At 40.6% G+C, this 22,645-nt stretch overlaps 2 protein-coding genes across 3 annotated transcripts; both read right to left on the bottom strand.

Annotated features, from left to right (window-relative positions):
- Window positions 1–215: 215 nt before the first annotated feature.
- LOC117149093 lies at window positions 216–8,357 on the bottom strand. 2 transcript variants are annotated; one of them, XM_033316740.1, is made up of 6 exons: window positions 8,200–8,348; window positions 2,514–3,361; window positions 2,018–2,387; window positions 1,322–1,918; window positions 803–1,194; window positions 216–637 (listed from the first exon to the last, which is right to left on the bottom strand). In XM_033316740.1, exons 2-6 carry the CDS (start codon window positions 3,306–3,308, stop codon window positions 431–433), a joined length of 2,361 nt encoding a protein of 786 aa, XP_033172631.1. In that variant the 5' UTR covers window positions 3,309–3,361; window positions 8,200–8,348; the 3' UTR covers window positions 216–430. The 2 variants fall into 2 exon arrangements, with proteins under 2 accessions (XP_033172631.1, XP_033172635.1); XM_033316744.1 differs by lacking the exon at window positions 216–637 and having other exon boundaries at window positions 1,103–1,194; window positions 1,317–1,918; window positions 8,200–8,357.
- Window positions 8,358–8,966: 609 nt separating this feature from the next.
- Window positions 8,967–11,172, bottom strand: LOC117140784 (probable cytochrome P450 4d21). Its single transcript, XM_033303879.1, has 5 exons — window positions 10,872–11,172; window positions 10,363–10,749; window positions 10,234–10,303; window positions 9,978–10,174; window positions 8,967–9,917 (listed from the first exon to the last, which is right to left on the bottom strand). Exons 1-5 carry the CDS (start codon window positions 11,032–11,034, stop codon window positions 9,202–9,204), a joined length of 1,533 nt encoding a protein of 510 aa, XP_033159770.1. The 5' UTR covers window positions 11,035–11,172; the 3' UTR covers window positions 8,967–9,201.
- Window positions 11,173–22,645: the final 11,473 nt, after the last annotated feature.

The following is a 22,645-nucleotide window of genomic DNA, read 5'->3' as shown; positions in this document are numbered from 1 at the left end:
AATTGTATCGATTTCATTTGAATTTCGTTAGAGCATTGTCCATATGAGTATATGTTTATGGCTTTCGAAAGTACGAAACAAAGAAAATTATATGTTTTCTGGATTGCTTATATGTTTCCCACAAGGTTAGTCGGTGCGAAGATAGAGGAGATTAATAGCTTGGAACAATAAAGAAAATAATGAGCACCGAGTTTACCCCAATTTCACGTTTATCATTTATGCTACTACTCACATCTTAAACTTTATTCATTGCAAAAAATACAATTTTCACGCGCATACAAATAGTCAAACAACTCTAAACACTAGACAACTTAGACACTAACAAAGATTTACAAATACATCATTTATCATACATATAGCGAGCGAAGAAAATACAAGTGGAGAGAAATAATAGAGACATAAATAAACATTAGATACAAGATACATCTCTCTAAGACTTGGGCTTTCGACTTCGATTGGGCGTGGTCCTCAACGAACGCCTTGTACTGCTCACCGGACCTGTGGTTGTTGCAGCGCTTGTCTCTGGTGGTGCCGATGATGTTGTGGGTGGTGCAGTGGTCGAGGTGGTGCGCCTCCTACTTGGGCGCTCCCGATAAACGCACATTAGTTCGTCGGCAGCATCGGGACAATCAATTTGCTGCAGGAAGTACGTACAAAACAGCTTTGTAACTATTTCTCTTTTTTCGTTTTACTTAAATGCGATTATATTTATATAAATGGGTTTCAAAATTTGATTGATTGTATTTGTATTTGGTAGATGTTTTTGGAGAACTAAGAAACAAAGGATTTGAGCTTTTCTTACCTTATCGCACAATTGACTGACAGTGATGCACTTGCCACTCACACAACGAAGTTCTTGGGGTGGACATCCTCCTGGGGAAGTTACCACTTCGTAAGGATTGGGCTCTGATGTGGCTGCATTAATTGGGATTAGAGTGGTGCTGGTGATGCCGGGAGTACTGGTGATGCTACTGGTGGTGGTACTTGTGGTGGTACTGGTGGTGGTGGTACTTGTGGTTCTTTCGCGCTGCTGAACCAAAGCTGAATTGGGAATCGCACTTGCTGTTCTGGCCGCTGGAGTTGTGGGTGCTGATACGCTAAATTTCACCGAAGTTCTATTGGCTCTCTGGGAATACTTGAACTTGGTCTCCGAATCACTGGTCATCATTATCTCCTTGCTGTCACGAAAGTTTACTAAGGAAATATATTGATTAAAACATAAAATCTAAAAATTATTATTTAAAAACGCTAGCAGAAAGTTTACACTCGGAACTTGATTTGTATTAAATATATGTAAAATTGATTTGGCTTGTCACCTTACCAAATCCTTTAGGACCTCCAGCGCCTTCCTCTGCACTGGAGTTCACTGGAGGTGCAGGTGCGGCCACCTGGTGAATCTGGAACTTGGTTTCCGTGCCCGCGTCCTCATCGGTGGCGGCCGTAATGTACGTATATACTTTGTCATTCGTCTCGTTGGGTGATAAGAAACTGGCATAGGAGAATACCCTTGGAAAGGCATTCAGTTCAGACTCATCGAATGGAGCCAAATCTCCCGAGCCGTACTCATCGCAGTCTTGTTCATCACTTCCATCCATGCAGTCAATATTTTGATCGCATCGATACTTTTCTACGAGACACTTTTCATTTGAACGGCAGCGGAATTCGTCCGGTTCGCAAACCAAACACTGCTCATCCTCATCCTCGCCACCTTGGCAATCCTTGATCTTGTCACACTGCCAGTTCTGGGGAATGCAACTCCCATCATGGCACTGGAACTCATTTCCGTAGCAATAGTCACGTCGCCTTGTGGGATCCTCGCACTTGTGGCTCTCGTGGGCATCGGGATAGAGATTGCAGTCGAAGAGCTCGCCAAGGACATCCGAATTGTAAATCGCTATGGAACAGGCTTCCAAAATGGCTAAGAAATGGTTAAACGTTTTTAAAGATTAACACGTAATAATTTCGTATTTTTATGGTTTAATGGCGTTTCATTATATAAATAATAATTCTTCCTTACCCTTGCAGATGCGGCGACAAGGAGGCAGCTGTCCGATATGCAGGGGTCGACACTCGGGTTCCAGGGCGCCACAAATGAACTCAGCCGCCCTGACGGAGCAATTTGCCCGGATGAGGCTCTCGTAGGCTGCCATGGATACGGCATCCCGTGGTGCCGCACCCTCGCGATTGAAGGTGAGATCGTAGTCGAGCACTCCCTGGCACATGGGCAGCATGGTCGACTGGCAGCCACTGTTCGTCGTTGAGGGGGTGGTCAAGGCCATCGCCTCTGTGGGCCGCCCACTGGCCGACAGGGGTGGTGGCAGGGTGGGGGACACCCGGGTCAGAGTAGGCTCTTTACCAGCGGGAGTCGCCTGGGGTTTATGCAGTAACTGAAAAATAATATAATGGGATAGGTGATAATTATCTGTCAGGGAAGCACACATACGGATGGAACTCATACGAAGTTATTAAAAAACACTATAGTACTAAAAGCGAATACTTTAGCTATAACTCACTTCTTTGAGCAACTGCAGCATTCTCTTGTCTTGCTCTATGGGAACCCCAAAGCTGTTTTGATGCCCGGAGGTGAATCTAATACTGTCCGCTGGCAGCAAGGTGTCATCATAGTCGCCATCGCCATCTTCACCTCCAGCCTCTGGGTCTCCATCGTCACCAAACGCTATTTCAGGCAGCTCCGTGCTCTCATCGCTGTCATCCATGTCTTCGAGTCGTGTTGTTTCCTGGGGCGACCTTTCGGTGGAGCTGGTGGTTTCCTCATCCCAGACCTCGTTGCTGCTCGAGCTCGTGGATGTCAGAGTGGCTTCATAGCGACGCTGGAGCAATTTGGCTCTAGCCACGCTGACATCGTGAAGCCATAGACAGTAGGTGATCAGCCCGAAGAACAGCAAAACGCTGGCCACAAATATAATGGGCCACCTCAGATACTTCCACCTGCACACACTTCGAGCATAACCCAACAGCATCCAGGGTGTTGGCTTTTCCGGCCTTTCCAACTTGCTGTTCAAATAATAATTAGCCGTCAATGGGTACTTGTACCGTCGAACTTGAAGTTCGGCCAGGGTTTCGGGACTCCCCAGCATTCCAATGTGGTATTTCTGGGTCTCACTCCAGCACGATTCGCCGGAGGCGCGGGTGTAGTCACTGTGATCTTTCGGAGATCCCTCATTATCATCGTCGATGGTCTGCACCGTGATGTTGAGGCCGTGGGGATATTTGGTGGGCTGACGTCTCAATCCGGTGACTGATGAGGTCTCATTCGCAATTGCTTCCAGCTGCTTCTGTTCGGCCATTATTACCTGAGCTCACCTTTCAAATAGCCCCTCCAAATGTCAATTGCTAAAAGCTACACAGGAAAAGAAATTTAAACAATAAAAACATTTAATAAATAAAATCTAATCTAATAATTAAGTGCGTATAATTTGATATCTTATTTTGTAAATATTTTTAATAATATGTAAGTCTTAAACGGTCGATGAAATAATATATTAATTAGGTTTCCAGGACTTAACTAGGCTACTCTGCTATTTCTCCCAGTGTATCTACCATTATTGCATAACCCGCGGGTAATTGCAAATGTCTAACTGATTTTCAAGAGTCTTCCGTAGATTAGGGCTCTGCTCCTCTCTCCTGGAAAACGGGGATTTGCGAAAGGCAATCGAATTGCAGATGAAAATGAAAGTGCCATGCAGGCAATATGCATTTCGGCATTTCCACCGTTAGTGGAAAGTTGTCAACCAACCCGAGAGATAGCTGATCTTCAATCTGTTGCTTCAATTAAGCTTCATTAATTCCACTGATGAAAAGCCGCATGCAATCAAGAAGCAGATGCTGCAATTTCATTTGGATTTTCCCAAGCTCTTTGCGGTGATAAATAATCGGTATGGTCGTACATACGATGAGCATACGAACCGAGAAGCCCCAAATGTATTGGCCAATAGTTTAGAAAAATTGAAATGCGAATTGCATTGGGCAAGAGATCGCCGGCAAGTGGCTGCTTCTGCAGCAGTAAGTTCACATAAAGTTGCAGATACACAAAAGCCAGCGGAAAACTCGTTAGCCGGAAAAACGAAGAGCAAGCGAAACAAGCAAAACCACGGCAATAATAGTTGGAAATAAGCTGGTGAATCTGACTGACACGAAGAATAGATGCCCTGGGAGCGGTTATTATATATGGGAATGGGCCAATGCTGGAAATTGGATACACAAGAAAATGTCAAATAAAATGGTAACTACCACACAGCATTCCTTATTTTATGTGCAATATACACCTTTAGTTTAGTTTAGGTTTTCAGTGAAAAGATTGCATAAAAATTATACCTCTATTAAATTTTTGTTAAGACATTTATGTGGTCAAAGATTCCAATATTAATAGACATATTTTGTATATCTCTTTTTAATTGGTTTTAAGGGTATCCCTAAAAGGGTTGCCTTACTTAAGACATCACTCGGTGTTATGCACTCGTGTTACTACCAATTTCTACCCTTTTCCCCTGAGTTGGCATTACGAGTGCGATGATCAAAAGGCGCTTGAGCTTGGCGGCCACAGTTGGCTGAGTGTCGAGTGCTGAAGTGTTTTGTCTGTACATATATATTTATATATACATATACATTTATACAAGTATATCTCTTGGTTTTGGTTCAGACAACTCCAGACGGGATCGTGCTCCTCTTGCTCCAACTGCTGGCCAACTGGTGCTAGTGACCTTTTCACTTTTGTTTTCGTTGCTGCCTGACTGCCTCTGCCTGCCTGCTGCCAAGTTGCAAGTAACCAAGTTGTCCAGATTCCATGTTGCCTCAAGTGTTGCGGCTTCTTGTCGGGAAGCTCAAGAGGCGGAGTCTGTGACACAGAGGAAAATGTAACTCAAGTTGTAACCCCCTTTTAATATGACAGCATAATTGAGCTTTAAATGTGATCAATTGAGTCTATTGTGTATTATATAAGTTTTAGGCATAAGTTTTTATGTACTTTTCAGTGGTATTGAATATTTGAATTGCGATTCTGATTGTTTTCAGTGTAAGCACTTCTTATGTGTCTTTTACAATTGAGTAATATTTTTCTGAGTACATCAACATCTGCTCTCCCGTTCGTTGGCCGATTAATGAGCTGCAGGCCGGCACTCAACTCTCGCCTCTTCAACTCCTCTCAGGTGTGCAAAATCTTTTTCTCATTTTTGTTGGCCAGGTTATTAAGCGTTTCGCTGGCGGCTTTTAAGATTTGGCTAAGGTCAGTTGAATGGTGGAAAATGCTAGGCAAGCCAGGTAAGCAATCTACAGAAAGGTCATAACAGCAATTGACGGAGTGCCGCAAAGAACCTTGCTTTAGGGTCGAGACTCAGATTTCGATGGGTGTAACCAAAGAGCACGATTACCAGATGAGGTGGGACCAAAATGTTTGCGGTGAATGTGGAGTACTTAAGAAGTTGGTGGTTTTTCAAGCATACTTATCGACCGATGAGCATGTCAGACTGCGTGGGAAATGAGGTAATCTAAGTACAAAGGGGGCATTTTTAGTGGTTGGCAGATCCAAGATCTCCTCTCAATTACAGACTCAGTTTTGTTTCGAAGTCACGCACCTATCTAGATCTTTGGCAACCTGTCTAATTAGTATCTGTTAGTGCATTCGATATCTGAGTGGCTGTATCTGAGGCCGAAAGGCACTTCCAGGCATTGTTCAATCGCTCGTTTGGCCAGCCATTAGAACACCTTTTGGCAATGCAATGGTATGCCTCAATGCCCAGCTGTACTTCAGTACCTCTCTCTAGTGCAATCTTCAATTGGTTGAACATGCATCTATGTAGGTGCATATATGGGTTGCCCAACGCCGTATAATTTTTTTTAGTTTGTGTGGCTTTGATGTTGGTCATTTCACACGTCGAACAAGAACGAAACTAGCTTCGATTACGCTGGCAGAAATAATGCAGCTTAGAATATTTCATGTATGGAGAAATATAGAAATAATGGTAAAACACCTATGGTTTTCCTATACAGTATCGCTATCATCGGTAGAGCAGCTTTTTCCAAGTGCATGACTCGCATTCCTGGTCAGGTAAATTGCATTGAATCATTGCAGCATCCACTGGCGAATGCCAGCTTATAAGTTAAGTCATTTTCCGACTCCAAGCTTTGCAGCAAATGCAACTGCAACCGCACAGTTCAAAGTTATTTTGTACAAATAAATTGTTTATGCTTTTCGATTTTATTTTGCTTCAGTTCAGCCTCAGTACGTGCCATGCGATGTTTTTCTGTACGAGGTGAGCCGGCGACTCTGTCCAGTCCAAGTGCGATTGGAAGTCGGAGTCTGGGTCTAAAGCTGAATCTGAATCTATGTGAAGCTGAGGCCAGCTGCCTTCCGAGGCAGTTAGCGGGTGGATTATGGCAGTTAGACATAGCGATTATGGCCTTACATGAGCATACAAGCTGATACAGTTTGGCTGGCTAAGTTCTGAGTCATGTTTGGAGAACAGAAGATCAAGAGGAGCTGCGCAGCTAGGTTATGACAACCAGCGATCGGTCGTGTTTGGGTCGAGGTGGACTGGGCTGATTAGATGACAGTGGAGTCAATAGATTCCACCGATTCTGACCGATTAAGCCATCGATCATTGTTGACATTTGAACAGATCGTGGGCGGATAAATGCACGTCTGTAGTTTAATTGACTTTTGATCCATGGATAAGTGAGTACAATACAATCTCCAGTTCTTTCAACTGGTTCCTCATTACCGCATAAAAAACTTTAATTACTTTTGCATTGTATTACATTCTTTGGCACCTTTTGTTATGCGATCGCGAAAACTGATCAGTCATGGTTTTGCGAATTCTCTTTAAGTTTTATTTCCAATTATTGTTTATGATCATGATACTTAATAAGTTAACGACTGATACACAAAAGTTTTAACAACTGTATTGATTACTATACCCCGCCCATAATCCTTGGAACTCAATAATTGTTGTTCTTCTTAGGCAATATTGGTCACTCAAATTGTTGCGTGTAAACATTTGTTTCAGTTCATTAACTTATTTTTATCGAGTGTATAATTTTAAAGATTTTTAGCATAATGGTGTTTTTTTTTATTTAAGGTTATATTAATATAAATATTTTTCTCTCACATGGAAAACGTATTACTTTTACGACCTAAATCATAAAAATCTTCAATCTTCCAATGATCAGACAGCGTTAAAGTGATGTCAGAATTCTTCAGCCATCACCATTATGATAATTTGTTAGCATTGAAAAAATCTTAGAAACTTCTTATGATCACTCAGCTGGGAAATGATCTCAGAAACCGTCGGCTGCCAACCACCATAATCATTTAGCGCCTTAAAAAAGATCTTAGAATGGTTCATCCACTAGTTTCTCGACTAATAACTCGTTGATATTTAAGCACATCTAAAGATCAGCAGTATATGGACTTATTCTTTTCTACCTTAAGACACGAGCTGCATTTAAATCTGCCTGTCATCGGAGCAATTATTTTATCAATCAGGCCTACAAGAGATCTACACAACTGCACAATCATCAAGCGCCAGACTGCGAGTTCTGGTTTGTCTGTGCTTCACCTGTTTGCTCATTTGAATACATTTGTAATTAATGCAGCTACCAGATTTTCAGATTTTTATTTCACACCAGCAAACACCCATTTGACGATGATGATCGTAGCTCACACGAGAACCGCACTTTTGTCACTTTTCCACGCTTTTCAGATTCACTTTGCGGTCGAGATTTTATTTTATTATTTATATTGTTGCAGGGCAACCGCGAATGTTTATGGATATGCGAATTTGAGTGCTCGACATTCATGTTATGTTAATCAATGTTGATTGCAACTTTATTTTTTCGCTTCTTTTTTTTTGTCTTTAATTAAAAGTGCAAACTTCAAAATTAATTAAAGTGACTTTGGTTTGGGTTTGTACATGGCAATTTGAGCATGTTGCTCTGTAATTACGAACGTCTTAATTTGCATAAAAATTTCGTTTGGCAAGCATTTGTCGGGCATTTTTCAGCACGCCAATAATTGTGGGAGGCTTCATTGTATCTTTTTCATAAAGGATTTCTACCCTAAAGTTTGTTCAAACACAGTAATTTTTCAAGACTGGTCACACACTCCACTCATTCAATCACAAATAATTTTACACTTCGACTATAATTTCAATTACATTTAATACCTCAAGATGAAAAACTCACGCTTTGCACTTGTTGTTAATTTTTGAAGATTTTTGAAACCCGCTTTTTTTGAGCCGCATCCGCGCGATCGGCTGCCAAAAAACCGACTGAAAGATAAAAACTTCGGCTGAAGAAGCCAAAAACCCAAAGCTTCTCTTTCGGATTCTTCTGAAAGAGCCCAACACGAAGCTCACCTCAACTCGGCTTGGCTTTCGGTTTCGATTTGATTTCGCTTTCGAGCTCAATCCACGGATCGGGTCTCAAATCACCGGCACTTCAAGTTTCTCTCTTAAAACCAGCTTGGAACACTCTTAAAATGCAGTTTTACTCTTTTTTTCCCTCGATCGTTAGGAGTCATTGGTTAACTGTGTCGCCAGCGATTTTTCCTTTATTTTATTTTTGGCTTTGGAGCCAATACTTTAATGGCTCTTTGCAACGTGACGTTTAAGTTATGATGAGATCGTTTCGCCTGACTTTTATAGGATCGTGTGTGTGTGCGGAATGGAGCGTGCCCAGGGGCTGTAAAGAATGTTTTAATGCTGGAGTTGTGACAAAAAAAAACTGTCGTTACTGGTTGGCGGCGGTCTTGTGCAGCTTTTCTGGGATCGTTGGGGCTGAGGTTTCTGCAATTGGCTTATGGAAATTTCGCACATGTGGGTGACGGCTTCAACTTCGAAGTGGGTTAAGTGGATTCAGCAGATGAGTCATGGAATGCCAAAAAAGGTAGAGCCATTTGAAAAAACTACGCAGGATGCACAGCAAAAAATCAAACATTTTATGGTGTAAGATGTTTGGAGATACTTTAATATTTAGTATCACTAGCATAGTAGTTTATTGAAATTTAACATTTAATTTTTAAAGTAACCTTATGATAACATTATTTATGTTGACAACTTTTCCACTGTTCCACTTTAAGTTTTCAGTATTAATAAGTTTGGCATTTTTGGCACTCCTGCCATGTAACATAATATAAATACAAATTACAATGTAAATTTGATTCTATTAACCATATATATCACTGAATCATTTAACTCTTGTTCTTGGCTTAAGGCCTACATTATTGCCTGTAGAGGAACTCAATATGAATGTGTACGTAGCTTTAAGATCCGCACCAAGCGGTAGAAGTTCGTAGTGCCGAATGACCTTACTGACCAGCGCTTTCATTTGCAGGTTGGCGAATTTCTGCCCTATACAGTTCTTGGGCCCTGAACTAAACGGAATATATGCTAAAGGGGTATGCGAGGTGGTTTTCATATCCATCCATCGTTCCGGCTTGAAAACCAGGGGATCCGGAAAGTATTCCGGATCTCGGTAGACATAGTACGGCATTAGTAAAATGCTTGTGTTGCCAGGAATGGTTTTTTCGCCAATTTGCAAGTCCTCGGGAATATATCTTCCGAGGATTGGAACTGGTGGATGCAAACGCATCGTCTCCTTGATCACGCAGTCCAGATACTTTAGTTCCAGCAACTTGGTTTGGGTCACTGAGGCGTCGGGATCCGGTCCCAGAACAGACACTAGTTCCTCGTAGATGCGCTCCTGCACTTTGGGATGCCTGGATATCGCATGTAGTGCATGGGACACTCCACTGGTGGTGGTGTCATCTCCTGCGAATATAAAAACGTCCACCTCCTCGCGGATATCCACGTCGCTTAGGGGCTTGTTATCAATGGTGGCTTGCAGTAGGATGTCCAGCAAAGTCATCTTAGCTTTACCACCGATATCATCGTCGCCCATTACTACAAAATAGGTTACATTATAAAATAATACAATAAGGGTAAGGATTATATTTAACGTACTCAGCGGTTTGTAGGTGCCATCAGACTTGGCTCGCTCCAGAATAGCTCGTCGTTCGCGAATGACCTTGTCAGTAAAGTCCTGCATTATTGCTATATCTTTCTGCAAACGGCGATAAACCAAAGGAGCCGCCAGCGGGAAAAGCCAATTATACCGCATCGAGACACTTGCCAATCGCTTGGACTCGATATAAACCACACTGAAAAGTTCATCCTTTTTATTGAAGCATAGACCACATGGAGGATATACACCACCTACCTCTTAAGGGCTTTTGTATAGGGGAAATTTGGTTCGTTCTGAGCATTCACCTGGACACCCATGGCGGTCTCTAATAAATTTGTACAAATAAATACTAATATTTAAATGTTGTTGTAAATATTCACATACCTGTGGTCACATCCAGGGCTTCCAGAGAAACAAACTTGAATAGGTCCACGCACGTTTTGCCATCAGCATAGTTTCTCAATTTCTCCACCATAATTCCACTATTTCTATCCATTATCTCGACGAAGTTTTCGAGGCATTTGAAGTGAAAAGCTGGTGCGAGAACCTTTCTTCGAGAAGACCACTTATTTCCTGTGCTTAAAAGAAGTCCATCGCCAAGAAAATCACGCAGAAATCGATAGAGATGAGCTTTCTTGAGCAGTGTGCTACTACTCAGAATACTTTCAAAGTATTTAAGATCCTTCGTGTAAATAAGACACTCGCCCAGAATCCACAGCCGGAAGGTTTTGCCATATTTATTGAAGTAGTCACCAAACTTCTGAATAAAATCTTTAGGGAAACAAAAAAATTTGCAAATTGTTTTTGGTAATGGGTATTTGTTGTTGGTTTCTTTTTTAGAAATTCTGATCACATAACCTTTAATTTATCAACCAATTTCTTGTTAAACTCACTTTCTGGCCTCAAAGTTAAGGCCTGCAGTCCATTGCCCACTATCGGTATCGTAAAAGGTCCCAAAATCCTGGACTTTTCAAAGGTGTTAACTCTCCATTGTTTGCGACTGTTATCCCAGACTAAGGTCATGATCAGCACTGCGATACCCAACAATATCCACATTCTTAAGGTTAAATCCGCTTTACGATAATTACAAGAATGATGGCGAATCGTTTCAGGGTCGGTCTAGAATGCGCCACTATTTTCTCCAGACTGCGGTTTTATATCAAATGCCAAGAAAATATATTCTCTATTTAATACTACCTCAGTCTTACACAACAAATATCACGCAGACAAATATAAACGACAGTTTTCAGTGTTTTGAAACTTAAATATAACATAAAATAATTATTAATATAACTATATAATTTCCTCTACTTTTCTGTTAAATAATCAGACACCACATATTATTTTTAGTATTAGTTAAATAACTAAAAGCATATTTAATAATTTTTCTAGTCTAAAGATTTTTTTCTAAGTGCTATTACGAAAGAAAATACTCTTACCCACAATCTATAATAATTGATTTTACGGGGTGAAAAAGATGATTATCTATTCAAATTATATACCCAAGTCTAAAATTACCGGTATGAACCTTAATTAAAACATATTTAAATACTACTAAAGTTTGATTAAGTTCAATAACTGTCCAAGATTACTTAAGGGCATGTGCCAGCGTTCGACAATTAAAATATTCCAGAATTAAATCAGAATTCAATAGAAATGACTTTACAATGTGTCCCACAAAAACAAGAAATATAGGAAAGGAAATTCTACGCATTGCTCAATGCATTTTGCGGCATCAACATGTGGCGGACTGATATGGACAAGTCCTGGCCTCACAAACTGCCCCACTCCCACTCAGCTGCTTGGAGCCATGGCTATTTGGCCCCCAACACATGTCCGCGCACAAGTGCGCTATAATTGGCCTGGCCCGAACGACTCCGTAGCCAATTGCAATTCCTACGGAGAAACCGCACTGCTTGCACTTGGGAAAAGTACTTGGTATTTTCTCCGTTTGAACAACATGATATAAGACTCTATCTTAAAGCATTTCACGATTACCGAAACATAATTATAGTAGAAGCAACTACCGATCGCCTTAACAAAATATGATCAAATAAATATTATTTTGCTTTAATGCTAAAAACTAACTGAAAATAAGAAGGTCGTGATTTGGAAAATTCATTTTTGGAGTCTCAATGACGGCGCTGCCCTGTTTCTATAAAAGATAAACGTTAATTATATATTTTACAATAATAATCCAATTTTAAAGTGTTAAAGATAATTTGCACCTAAAGTATTTATTAATGGTTTTTCTCTATGCAACGAAATCGATACGCAGCTTTTTATGGCCCAAGCGGGGCACAAGGTTAGTGGATTTGTGGACTTTCAGTGCGTTCGATTTCAATTTCGATTTCGTTTGGCAGTTTCTGTTTCGCGACTCGGTTTTGTTTCTGGCATCTGTGACTTTGGTTTTGGTTACGGATTCATTTGGGGTTTTCTCGCCGCTCTGTATGGCATTTTTGCAATTATGAATGGCCCAGGTCTCGGTCCGCATTCTAAATGTCAATGTTATTGCACCCAAGCAGCTCTGGAGTCGTTTTTTTTTTTGTTCAATTGCCCCCGTGCATCTATGCATCTGCAAGATAGTTTCGTGTTTCCATTTGGCTTTGATTTCCATTTGGCGGTATGCGCCCGCCAATAGAGGCGGTGGTTGACTTTTCAGAGTTTGTTTGCAAGCTGATCGCATGTGGAATTTCCGCTATTCACGACGACCCACCTTAAAAGTCATAGACTCCAGTCCGATTTCCACTGTGAATCGGAGTCATACTCGTTAAACATATGAACTTCTCTACACAACTTATCATTCAGCTTATCTTGAATTTTATGTTTGTTCTTAAGATGATATTGAAACTGATAACTTTAACTTTTTAACTTTAAATTTTCCGACTTAAAAAAATAATAAAATAATGTGTAATGATATTATTAGGGTATTTCACCATTTGAGGTCAGCCTTCGTTGCATGTAATCAAAAATTTCATGCAGTACGAGTTGGGGGCCATAAATTTAGCGTGGCTTTGCCCATTGTGCGTTGGCTGCCACTGAGAAATCGAATCAATCATTTTGCACACACGAAAACGGAACAGATTCGGAAAAAATGCAATTGTGTTCAGGGGGGAAACGGTGGATAGTCGGTATTATGACAGCGTTAACAAAGCGCGGCCAGATTTAAGTGTTTAATTAACACAGAAAAAGTTCAACAAACACAAAAAGAGAGGCTCGACAACTCCAAAATCGCTCATACGCTCCGTTGAACTTCAAGCGCCAAAACACGCATAGGGAAACTAAAAGTGAATTCGGTTTTTTTTCGGTTGGTGAATGAATGTGAACACTCAGGTCCAGGGTGTACCAAGCTCTTGATTAATTGTGCAATTGAAATTGAATTAAATGCGTGTAAATAACTTGAGCAGTGAGGAAGAAATCAAGATGTATGTTAAAGTGGGAGCGTTTTACCCCCAAAACGCGTCACCTGATATGCAAAGTGGGAAAAAAGAGAAAATCATTGACTCAGAGACGGACACTCGGGTTGAATTCAATTTATGGCTGATGCAAATGAGTGCGAAACTATAGTAAAAATAAACATTGAATTGATTAAAGCGAAATAACAAAAATAGAGGAACATCGCATATGTAGATATATGTATATAAAAAATCAGCTAACATAGCAAACACGAGCGAATTGCTCTCCGCCGATAGCGATTAAACACGCTTTTAAATGCTGGCTAAAATAGAAAAAAAAACTCTTGAACTAAAAACAACATAACAAGAAAAAGCAGCGTGATACATATAAGTCAAGCGGCTACTGCATCGAGGTCGAAACGCAAGCGACCCAGGAAAATCATATCCAACTTCCCCAGCCAGAGGACAAACTGAATAGGAAATGGAAATCGGGGTGGGATTGTAATAGCAATAGAAAGATTTCACTCAATAAAAGATAATTCATTGAGCTTCGCTGGAGATACAAAATTAATAAAAAAAATGTTATGGATATCTGAATTTAAGTTTTGAGACATTCGATTTTCTAATCGTTTTACTTGGTTTACTTTATCATAACAAATGAAATCATTTAATCTTTCAATAATGTCAAAAACATACCTGAGTTCTTGTAACAATTTGACCTCGACTAAATCACATAACAATTAGAGTCCATTATTGCTACACATGTAAAAAGCTAACCCTGCATTTGTTTGATTATCCAATCAAAATAACAGCTTGAAATTCCCTTCAAATTAAAGGGTATCGCTGTCGTGCGATAAATATCTTGCCGCATTTCGCGTCCAATTGAACTCGATAACCGCCCAACGGACCGAGTAATGTCCACAGTTGACAACCCCAGTGACTCGAGGAGGGGGCGGATAGAGTTGTATCTACAGCATACTCCACCGATCTGTATGTAGGTACTTACAACCATTGGTATGTGCACAGTTGAAGCCAGGCAATCATCCGTATCCGAGGTACACTCTTGGCACTCCACAGCCCACGACAATATTGAACGCACTTAAGTGCCTGTACCTGTTTCCGTGCCCTCGTCTTAGGATCCGCCCCAACTCCCCTAACTTTGATTCCAATTCCGTGCTTTATAGTAATACACAGTGCAAAATAGAATGTGCCTTCAGGGATTCTGTAGCGGAAATTAAACCTTATTCTGTTCTAGTTCTAGCTTTCAAACTCAAACTTGTAAGAATATTGTACTTATAAATTTAATTCGTTACATTTTTTTTCTGAAATAATCATTAAGATATTTTTTTCATTTCCGCTTTCATTGGTCTAAAGTTTTTCCCCGTGTAATCTCGATTCGCATTAAAACCTGCACGCTTCTTACATGCCAATCGGGATTTTCTATATGTGGATATAAGTTCATGTGCGCTTGTGTGTGTTCATTTGGCTTAAGTTTGTGGTCAAACGAGTTTAAATTTATTTATGATTGGATTTGATTTTATTTAACAAAAAATGGAAACAACATAGAAACTCCGCGGCGAAGCCAGCGGGCGGTGATCGTAATTGCTCCGGGAGTGCTGATCAATTGATGCGGGTGTTGAGCTGGCAGCACTGCGACTTGGATGCTGGCTAATACAGTTGTTAGACAAAGAAACATTTACTTGAAGCCCGACTTCCGCATTGGGCTAACGACGAAAAATTACACAAAAATACAAAACGAAATCGAAGAGCAAAAAACTTACACACGAAACACGAACATCTTGGAGGTCTCTCCACATCACGAGATCTTCAGAAGAAGAGGGATGCCCATTCGAAAGTGCTTCATCGTTTTTGGATCTCGATCCAAATGTCTATGGACTCAACTTGTGTTTTCATTTGCCTTCGATTTGATGTAGTGAGCTATTTCTTGTCGTAATTTTCTTTCGGTGTGAATCTCTATTTGCGTTCAACTATTGCATATTACATATTGCACTAGAGGTGACAGCGTGTGTTAGAAACAAGTAACAAAACCAATATCAAATACTATGTTATTGTAGAAATATGTGATTTGTATGCTTCCAAATTTCGTAGAACATTATAACCCGTTTTTTGGATATTCAGCAAATAAAATATAAAAGCGCCAAGGCTTGACTACCTAATAAATTAATGACCATAATGGTGCGCGTATAACATATTAAGTGGTATTTTAAATTAGTGCAGAAGCGTGCTTCATCGAACGTAATATATAAGTATTTTGTGTTCATTATGCAGATCATGTCTCAGATTTAAGATATGACACTCTATAGATAGATACTCTAAGTCTTTTTCGCTGGAAAAAGCCATTTCCTTAATGTGGCAAATTTATGCCAATTGTATCTTAATGAAGTCTTCTTTGGATAACGGGGCTTAGGAAATGGAGCATCATAAAATTCATTAAAATGAAGCCATGAACAGCGCTCTAATCTGTGATCACCTCACGTTGCCACCGCCAATTGCGATCAGCACTCGAAGTGGGCTCGCATTTTGTCAGCGATTTGCACAACGTGCACATGCCTTTTTGCCTGCAACATGAGTTCGTATCTACTATAATTTAGCGCTTGCCTTCTTGGCAATACCGGCATTGTGTGGGGCTTCAGTTGGCTACCCGGACTGGGTCTCAGTTGGTCTCAGTCCCAGTTGGAAAGACTCCTCCCCTGCCAGCAGCAACCTCCCTACTCACCCTGCTCGACCCCTTTTTTTCGGCTTCTGCGCTTTGTTTGGCAATTACAAAATTTGTAATTTCAGGTGCGATGCGCCGCGGGAATCTTAAAAACGACGTCGTTGCCGTCAAGACGCTTGCGCAAACATATAAAATTGAAAAAAAAAAAAATAGTAGTTACCAGACCGGGCCCGTTGTCTATATATTCATTTTTCTCCTACTTACCTATATGGTAATCCATGCAATCGTGCTAATCTTAACAAGAATGCCGCCGCCAGGCAAGAATGTCAAACTTTCCAGCCTGAAATGATTGCCCTCTAAAATTGGACTGAAAAGTGCTTCTAAGAAATGAGCGAGCAAAATTGTTTCCAAGCTCCATTATGTCTGGCACTCCCCGAAAAATAAAAATACTCATGGCTGTTCAATGCGGTAGCCATGTCACTTGTGGCCCTTTTGCTGGCTATCCATTTCGATCTGCATACAATGCCCATTGAGATAGTCAGGTATTTAATGTTTGGCTCACTTTAAATGGGGGATATAATGACACCCAGAGAAATCATGAATTTGCGGTTTCCAAAAAGTCAAAATCATCTTTCTCTCTCATTATTGGGTAGCATTGAATTGGCGTCTTTTTAGCCGCGCCGCTGATGATGAACGCTGTTTTGGTAGCCATGAAATTTGCATAGCAAACCACCTCCCCTGCGGGCTGCTCCTCAATTGAAATACGCTGCTCAAAAGGTTAAACTTAAATGGCATTTGGATAATGCGATGACGCCAGAAAAAAATTCAAGCCAAACAATTGAAATCATTCAGAAACAGATACAAGAAGTGGAATTGATTTCATCGTCGTTGTCTCTTTTTTTTTGGATTTAACATTTAGCCCTGATTGATGGGGGCGTGATAAACTATTTTGCATTTAAAGGTGAGGTCTGACTTGATTTGGTTTTTGTTTTTCCTTATGGGAAGCACCAAAAGGTGAAGATTCAGTTGGAGTTGTAAAGAAGTAGTTGTATTTTTCAGTTAGGTTGAGACCTTCGTTGTCATAGCTTATATATATGGCTTCTTGGGATTGACTTACCTTACTTAGATTTTAGAATTTAAGCTTAGTAGGTGAATTTCACGGTATTTATAGCTACGTAACCAAACGAGATTTGTTTTAACGTTGTCGGAAATCTCACAATCGCTTGCCCTCATCTGATATCACTTAGCCTCAATGAAATACAATAATTAATTCACCAAACGAACAATAATTAATTATGTACTCCATACCTTTCACACAACTCCTCCCAGGTCTTTAATATCCAATCCCCAGATCGCCCACAGCCGCCAACAAATCAACTCAGCTCTTTAACCTTGCGGCAAATTTGGCACATGCCACCCAGACCACGATCACCCTTATATCATCATAAACAATCGCCCAGACAGCAGATTGGGGTTCCGATCAGGTTGGTGGGCAACGCCACTGCAGATCCAAATAGGCCTATCAGTTCCCCATATTGTTCCCCTTTCCACCAAAACTAAGATTAATGAAAACATATGCAATACAAATGCAAATGGAGCAGCGGGCGTGGAGGGGGTGGAGCATGTATAGGTAGGGGCCACTCCATCCTGCTTCAAGTGACATAAATCGAGAGTGCACTGGGAGAAGAACTTATAACTTATAAGAGGATTGTGAATTGTGCTGTCTTCGTAAAAACAGTGCAACCCCCCGCTAAAATTTAAAAAAATATTTATTTTATAAATGTAAAGATAATTTGTGTTTATATAACATGGTATGAATAATTTCCTTTCAGTGTGGAGCTGCTGCACGTAATTGAACAAGCTCGATTGTCGCCGCAGTCTAGAGACTTGCTGGTGATTACTCCAAGTCAAAGTCAAGATATAGTTAGGGGATCAGCCGATGGGGGACTGGGGAGCGGTCTCTCTGAGGAGTGTATTTGCATTCAGATTAGCATAAATCCAAGCGAGTCTCGGTGTGAATGTGTGAGACAGACGCCGGCAGTAACTAATGAATACATTTGCATGGGCATGACTGTCTCTCCATGAAGCTGTGACCCCACTTGTGTCCCCGTTGGACTCCAATGGCTTACACCGAAAGAAAAGGCAGTGAGAAATATTTTTATTTATAAAAATGCTAAGATTTCTATAGAGGAAGTTTCAGTTATAATTTCAGGTGTACGCTGAGCTTTTTCTTAGATAAGTTCTCCAAACTGGAAACTAGTTGTTGAGTTAGTGAGGTAGAAGTGTGCAGATAAAAACAGCTGATCAGCGGGAAATAACTTTACATCCGAAAAGCTTTTGCCTCCTCATAGCTAGCTGCTTCGTTACTACACAATATCTCGCATAGCTCCCAGGTTCCCCCAACTAATTGTTTCGCATTCGTCTCGCTCAGCAAGTCACGAACAGCCTGCATTCCATGGAGCAGAGCGGAGTAAAGCTGCGCAGATCGTATCGTATCGGATTGGATCGGAGTGGAGCAGAGCAATTATAACCAAATCAACGCAATGCACAAAAATTGCTGTTTGGTCGTTGCACCCGAAAATGGAGGCTCTGCAGTCCGCTGCACTCGAAAAGCACTTCCGTGTTTTTGGGAAAATAAGTGGCGGGAAAAGGAGTTGGCATGCGAAAACGCAGACCGCGCATCCTTTGGCGCCATTAAGCTGACAAATTGTTATCGTGGTCGTCGCCGGGTCCCCAAGTCGTAAATTAGGAGTCACTTGCTCAGCACAGATAGCACGGCCAGAGTGGTCGCCATTCCACATCCACCGAAAAGCAACGAGAGCCTTTCACCCACTTTCGACCACCATGAGGCAATGCATCATGCACTTGTCAGAAAGTGAAAAAACTAGCAACAGCGAATGCAATGTGCTTGTTTAGATACTCTACCAAAGAAGGATTTTAATTATGTATATATGATGGCAAAACAAAGAAAACTAGTATGCATAGTTCTCACCTAACCTACCAATTTTGAAGAAAACATTGGTAGCATTGTATGAAGCCACTTCCTGTACATAAAGACCATCTTCGAAAAACTAAAAGACTCACTGGCAGTGTGTAAAAAAGAAAGACAGAATGTGGTGTTGGGGGAGGAGAAAGCGACGGGTCTGCTCCACTTTTGGCTGCGTTACGCAATCTTCGAAGTCTCCGTCTTTCGACTCTGTCGCCTGTCTGCATCGCTGTTACAGTTACAAGACACTCGAACAATGCACACAAAAAAGCAAAATGGTAATAAAGAAAGAAGCAAAAGTCGGGGACAGCGTCTCAGTCCCAGAGTGATTATTTCCCCAACCCCAATAACCCACTGAGTGGAGTGGAGTGACCCACCAGTGGTCATCCCACGTTGTTGATTGGAGTTTCATTACCAACTCAGCGCTTGGTGAAATGCGTCCAACAGATATAAATCAAACGACCTCAGGCAATGCATCAAGTGAAGTAGCTACACTTGGAAAAATTGGCAGCAAATATAAAGTTCACGCACTTTCTAGGCAAAGCGAATCTCGTTGTCTCTTAATAGATTTAAATTTGTAAAATATAAGAGAAAATTCGCTTTAGGAATGTAACTACATTATTGTCAAATTTTAATCTTTAACCCCGTTTTCTTGCAGTGTATGTTTCGTCTCTCCCCTCATAGCACGCAGCATTTTAAGTGCATCTTGCTCTATTGTTGGCTTACGACAAATGCCACTGATATTGACATTTTCCGTTTTCAGTTCGGTTCGAAATCTCCAAATTGACATGAGAAACTCTTTTTCGGGAGAAGGGCCTTCGTCTTTCTACCTCTTTCTTCGGGTCTTTCTTCGAGTCTTTCTTTGAGTCTTTGTATTCGCTTTGACATTTTGTAAACACTTCCGCGTGCTCTGATTGTTGTTGTGTTTTCCTATGTCGCTTTAGTTGCTATTATTGTAATTGATGGTTTCATTTTGAAGACTGTATTTTATACGTGCATATGTGTGAGTGTGGTTGCATTTAATGACAGTTATTTGTGGGTGATTGTGCTTGATGACAACAGCATGGTTTTTGTCTAGCCAGGCCTTCGGATAAATCTTGCTGTATTAAAATATTCACACGATTTATCAAAAACGATTTTAGCTGAACAATTTAAGCCTGAGTGCCCAATTTGAGTTCATATTTTAACATAATTGGGGCCACACCACTTAAATGCATAAATAAATAGAGATCTCTCGATGAATGTTACATAAGTAACCATTTGTACATAGTATGTGTTGGAGTTATAACTTTGCCTTTAGTCATCAAGGGCAAAAACAGTTGTTGTATTATACATAATTCAAGATTCCTTAAATAATTCCTTAAGGCAGAAGGTTTTTCTTTTGCAACGTCTTTGCATTTAATATTTCCGTTTTTATGGCTTGTAAGCCTACCTCAACAAATTTATCATCCTCGACCGCTTTTGTCATTCATCCCGTTTAGTACGCATCGAATTACTCGCGGCTTGTTCAGACACCCTTACACCCATCCATCCATCTTTCTATCTTTCTATCTATCTATCTATCTATCTATCCATCTTAACAACCTACGACAAGAGTAATTACATTAATCCACGAGCACGCGCCGTTTCCTCGATTACCGACTTTATCATCGCGGACTTCTTCTTCGTTTTCTTGGCACCTTTGAGTCGCTCTCAATTTTATTTTAATTTTTTGCCCACCCCCCGCAGACTCATGAATATCAAATAACCAATCAACGTATAACAAAGTTTTTGAACACTAATCCAAAGGCGAATCAATCAATGAGGTAGAGGACAAGGACGAACCCAAATCAATCAAACTTTTGTGTGCCCAACAATATTCGTTTACATACACATGAAAATTTCAAACTTTTGCGAACTGAAGCCACGTGCGAATTTTTTGTGCGACAAAAGAGGTGATAAAAGTATTCATAACCCATCCGAAGGGGTGTTTATGTTTATTTCACCCCTATCTCGCTTTTCCTGAGGCAACACGGCTGGCTGTCTGAGAATTGATTATCCCAAATGCAAATTGCAGCTAAATTTAGTTCAGCGAAAGTCATTTGTCAAAGTGACAAGCGTCCGTTTTTTTTTTGGCACACAGAGAACAAAAAAATACCAGTGCAAGTAAGGTTAAAATCCAAATAAAACTCATTTTAAAATTATTAAAAAAAATTTTATGAACACAAATTTAATAATAAATTGCTAAATAAATCAATTAAATATAAATTAAAAAAAAGTGCTCAATAATTTACGCAATATTTTAAAATTCAATTATAACTGTTATGTGTTAAATTTTATTAAAATATAATTAATTTTATATTAAATCATTAACCGTATAAATGGTAATCGATGCAATAATTTTTCTCGGTGTTTTAAATATTTATCAGGCACCTTTTCAGGTCCATCTCTTGCAATATTATTTGCTGGCACTTTGTCCTTTTTTTTATCCGGATGATTAATTTCATCGTGATTTTTCCGAGAGTCCAGGGGATTAGAGACTGGACATCGGCTACTCCCTGTTTGCACAAATGCTTAAGTTGTTGTGTCAACAGGAGGCGGCGGAATCGGAGGTGACCAGAGGACGACGAGGAGGAGGAGTCGACGCAATGTGCAGATAATTAATGATGGCGAACAACACACTCGCGCACACGGGAAACCCGAACTGCCACTGACCGAAAGGTATTAGCATGATAAATGAGCCACACCTCATCCCCAACTAACCCACTCACTGAAATCGGGAATTATATAATTGCCGACGCATTTCGAGCGATTATTCAGTGCCTTGTCAGGTTGTTGCGTTGGCCAAAAATGATTAATGCCACGCAGGCAATTCTCTGACCCAGTTCAACACCTCGGCATGTCCTTTACTGCATTACAGAGCAGATGTCCAGCTCGAGGGTGTGTGTGTCTTCCTATGGCATCTTCTTCGTCTTCTGGGTCTTATTTTTTCACTCCTCTTGCGACTTTGCACACCTTAATGTGGTCGCATTTGTGCTGATGGCTTCTCTTGAGTGGATGATGCGCTTCCGAAGGTCCTTTGAGCTTGGCTAAGCGAATTTACGGATGAGCCACTAGTGAGGTGTCCGACGGGCGAAAGCGTGATTCACGCAGGTGAGAGGTTGAGAAGGGAGGTACAAGACATTCGAAAATAAAATAAAAGAAAATAAATAAATCCTAATTTAATTGTAACATTTTAAAAAGGAGTCTTCTTTAATTTAAAAAGGGGTATATTTTTTATTAGCTAGTATAGGAATTTCCTGTTTCCGTTCACTCACGCTATCATTTCTGAGCCCAACTAATCGAGGAAAACCAGTGAGCTCTTCAGACATTCCGTAAACAGCTCACGTGTAAGAATGCCACCATCACTGATTGAATTACGGACAAGTTGGAATGTGCCACAGGAACTTTGGATCCACCTATTGCCGCTCCCCACGGTTCGTCGCCAAAAAAAACAAAAACACCTCTTTTCTACCCCAACGTCGATAACTTTTGAAACATGACCATTTTAAAAGTTGCCGACAGACAGAGGGACACAAAGTCCCATCAAATTGGCTGGCTCTCATGGGAAGTGGTTTGGGTGCCGAGTGG

This window comes from Drosophila mauritiana, chromosome 2L (genome assembly GCF_004382145.1).
Source record: "Drosophila mauritiana strain mau12 chromosome 2L, ASM438214v1, whole genome shotgun sequence".
NCBI classification, from domain to species: domain Eukaryota; kingdom Metazoa; phylum Arthropoda; class Insecta; order Diptera; family Drosophilidae; genus Drosophila; species Drosophila mauritiana.
This window is presented reverse-complemented; position numbering and strand designations above follow the sequence as displayed.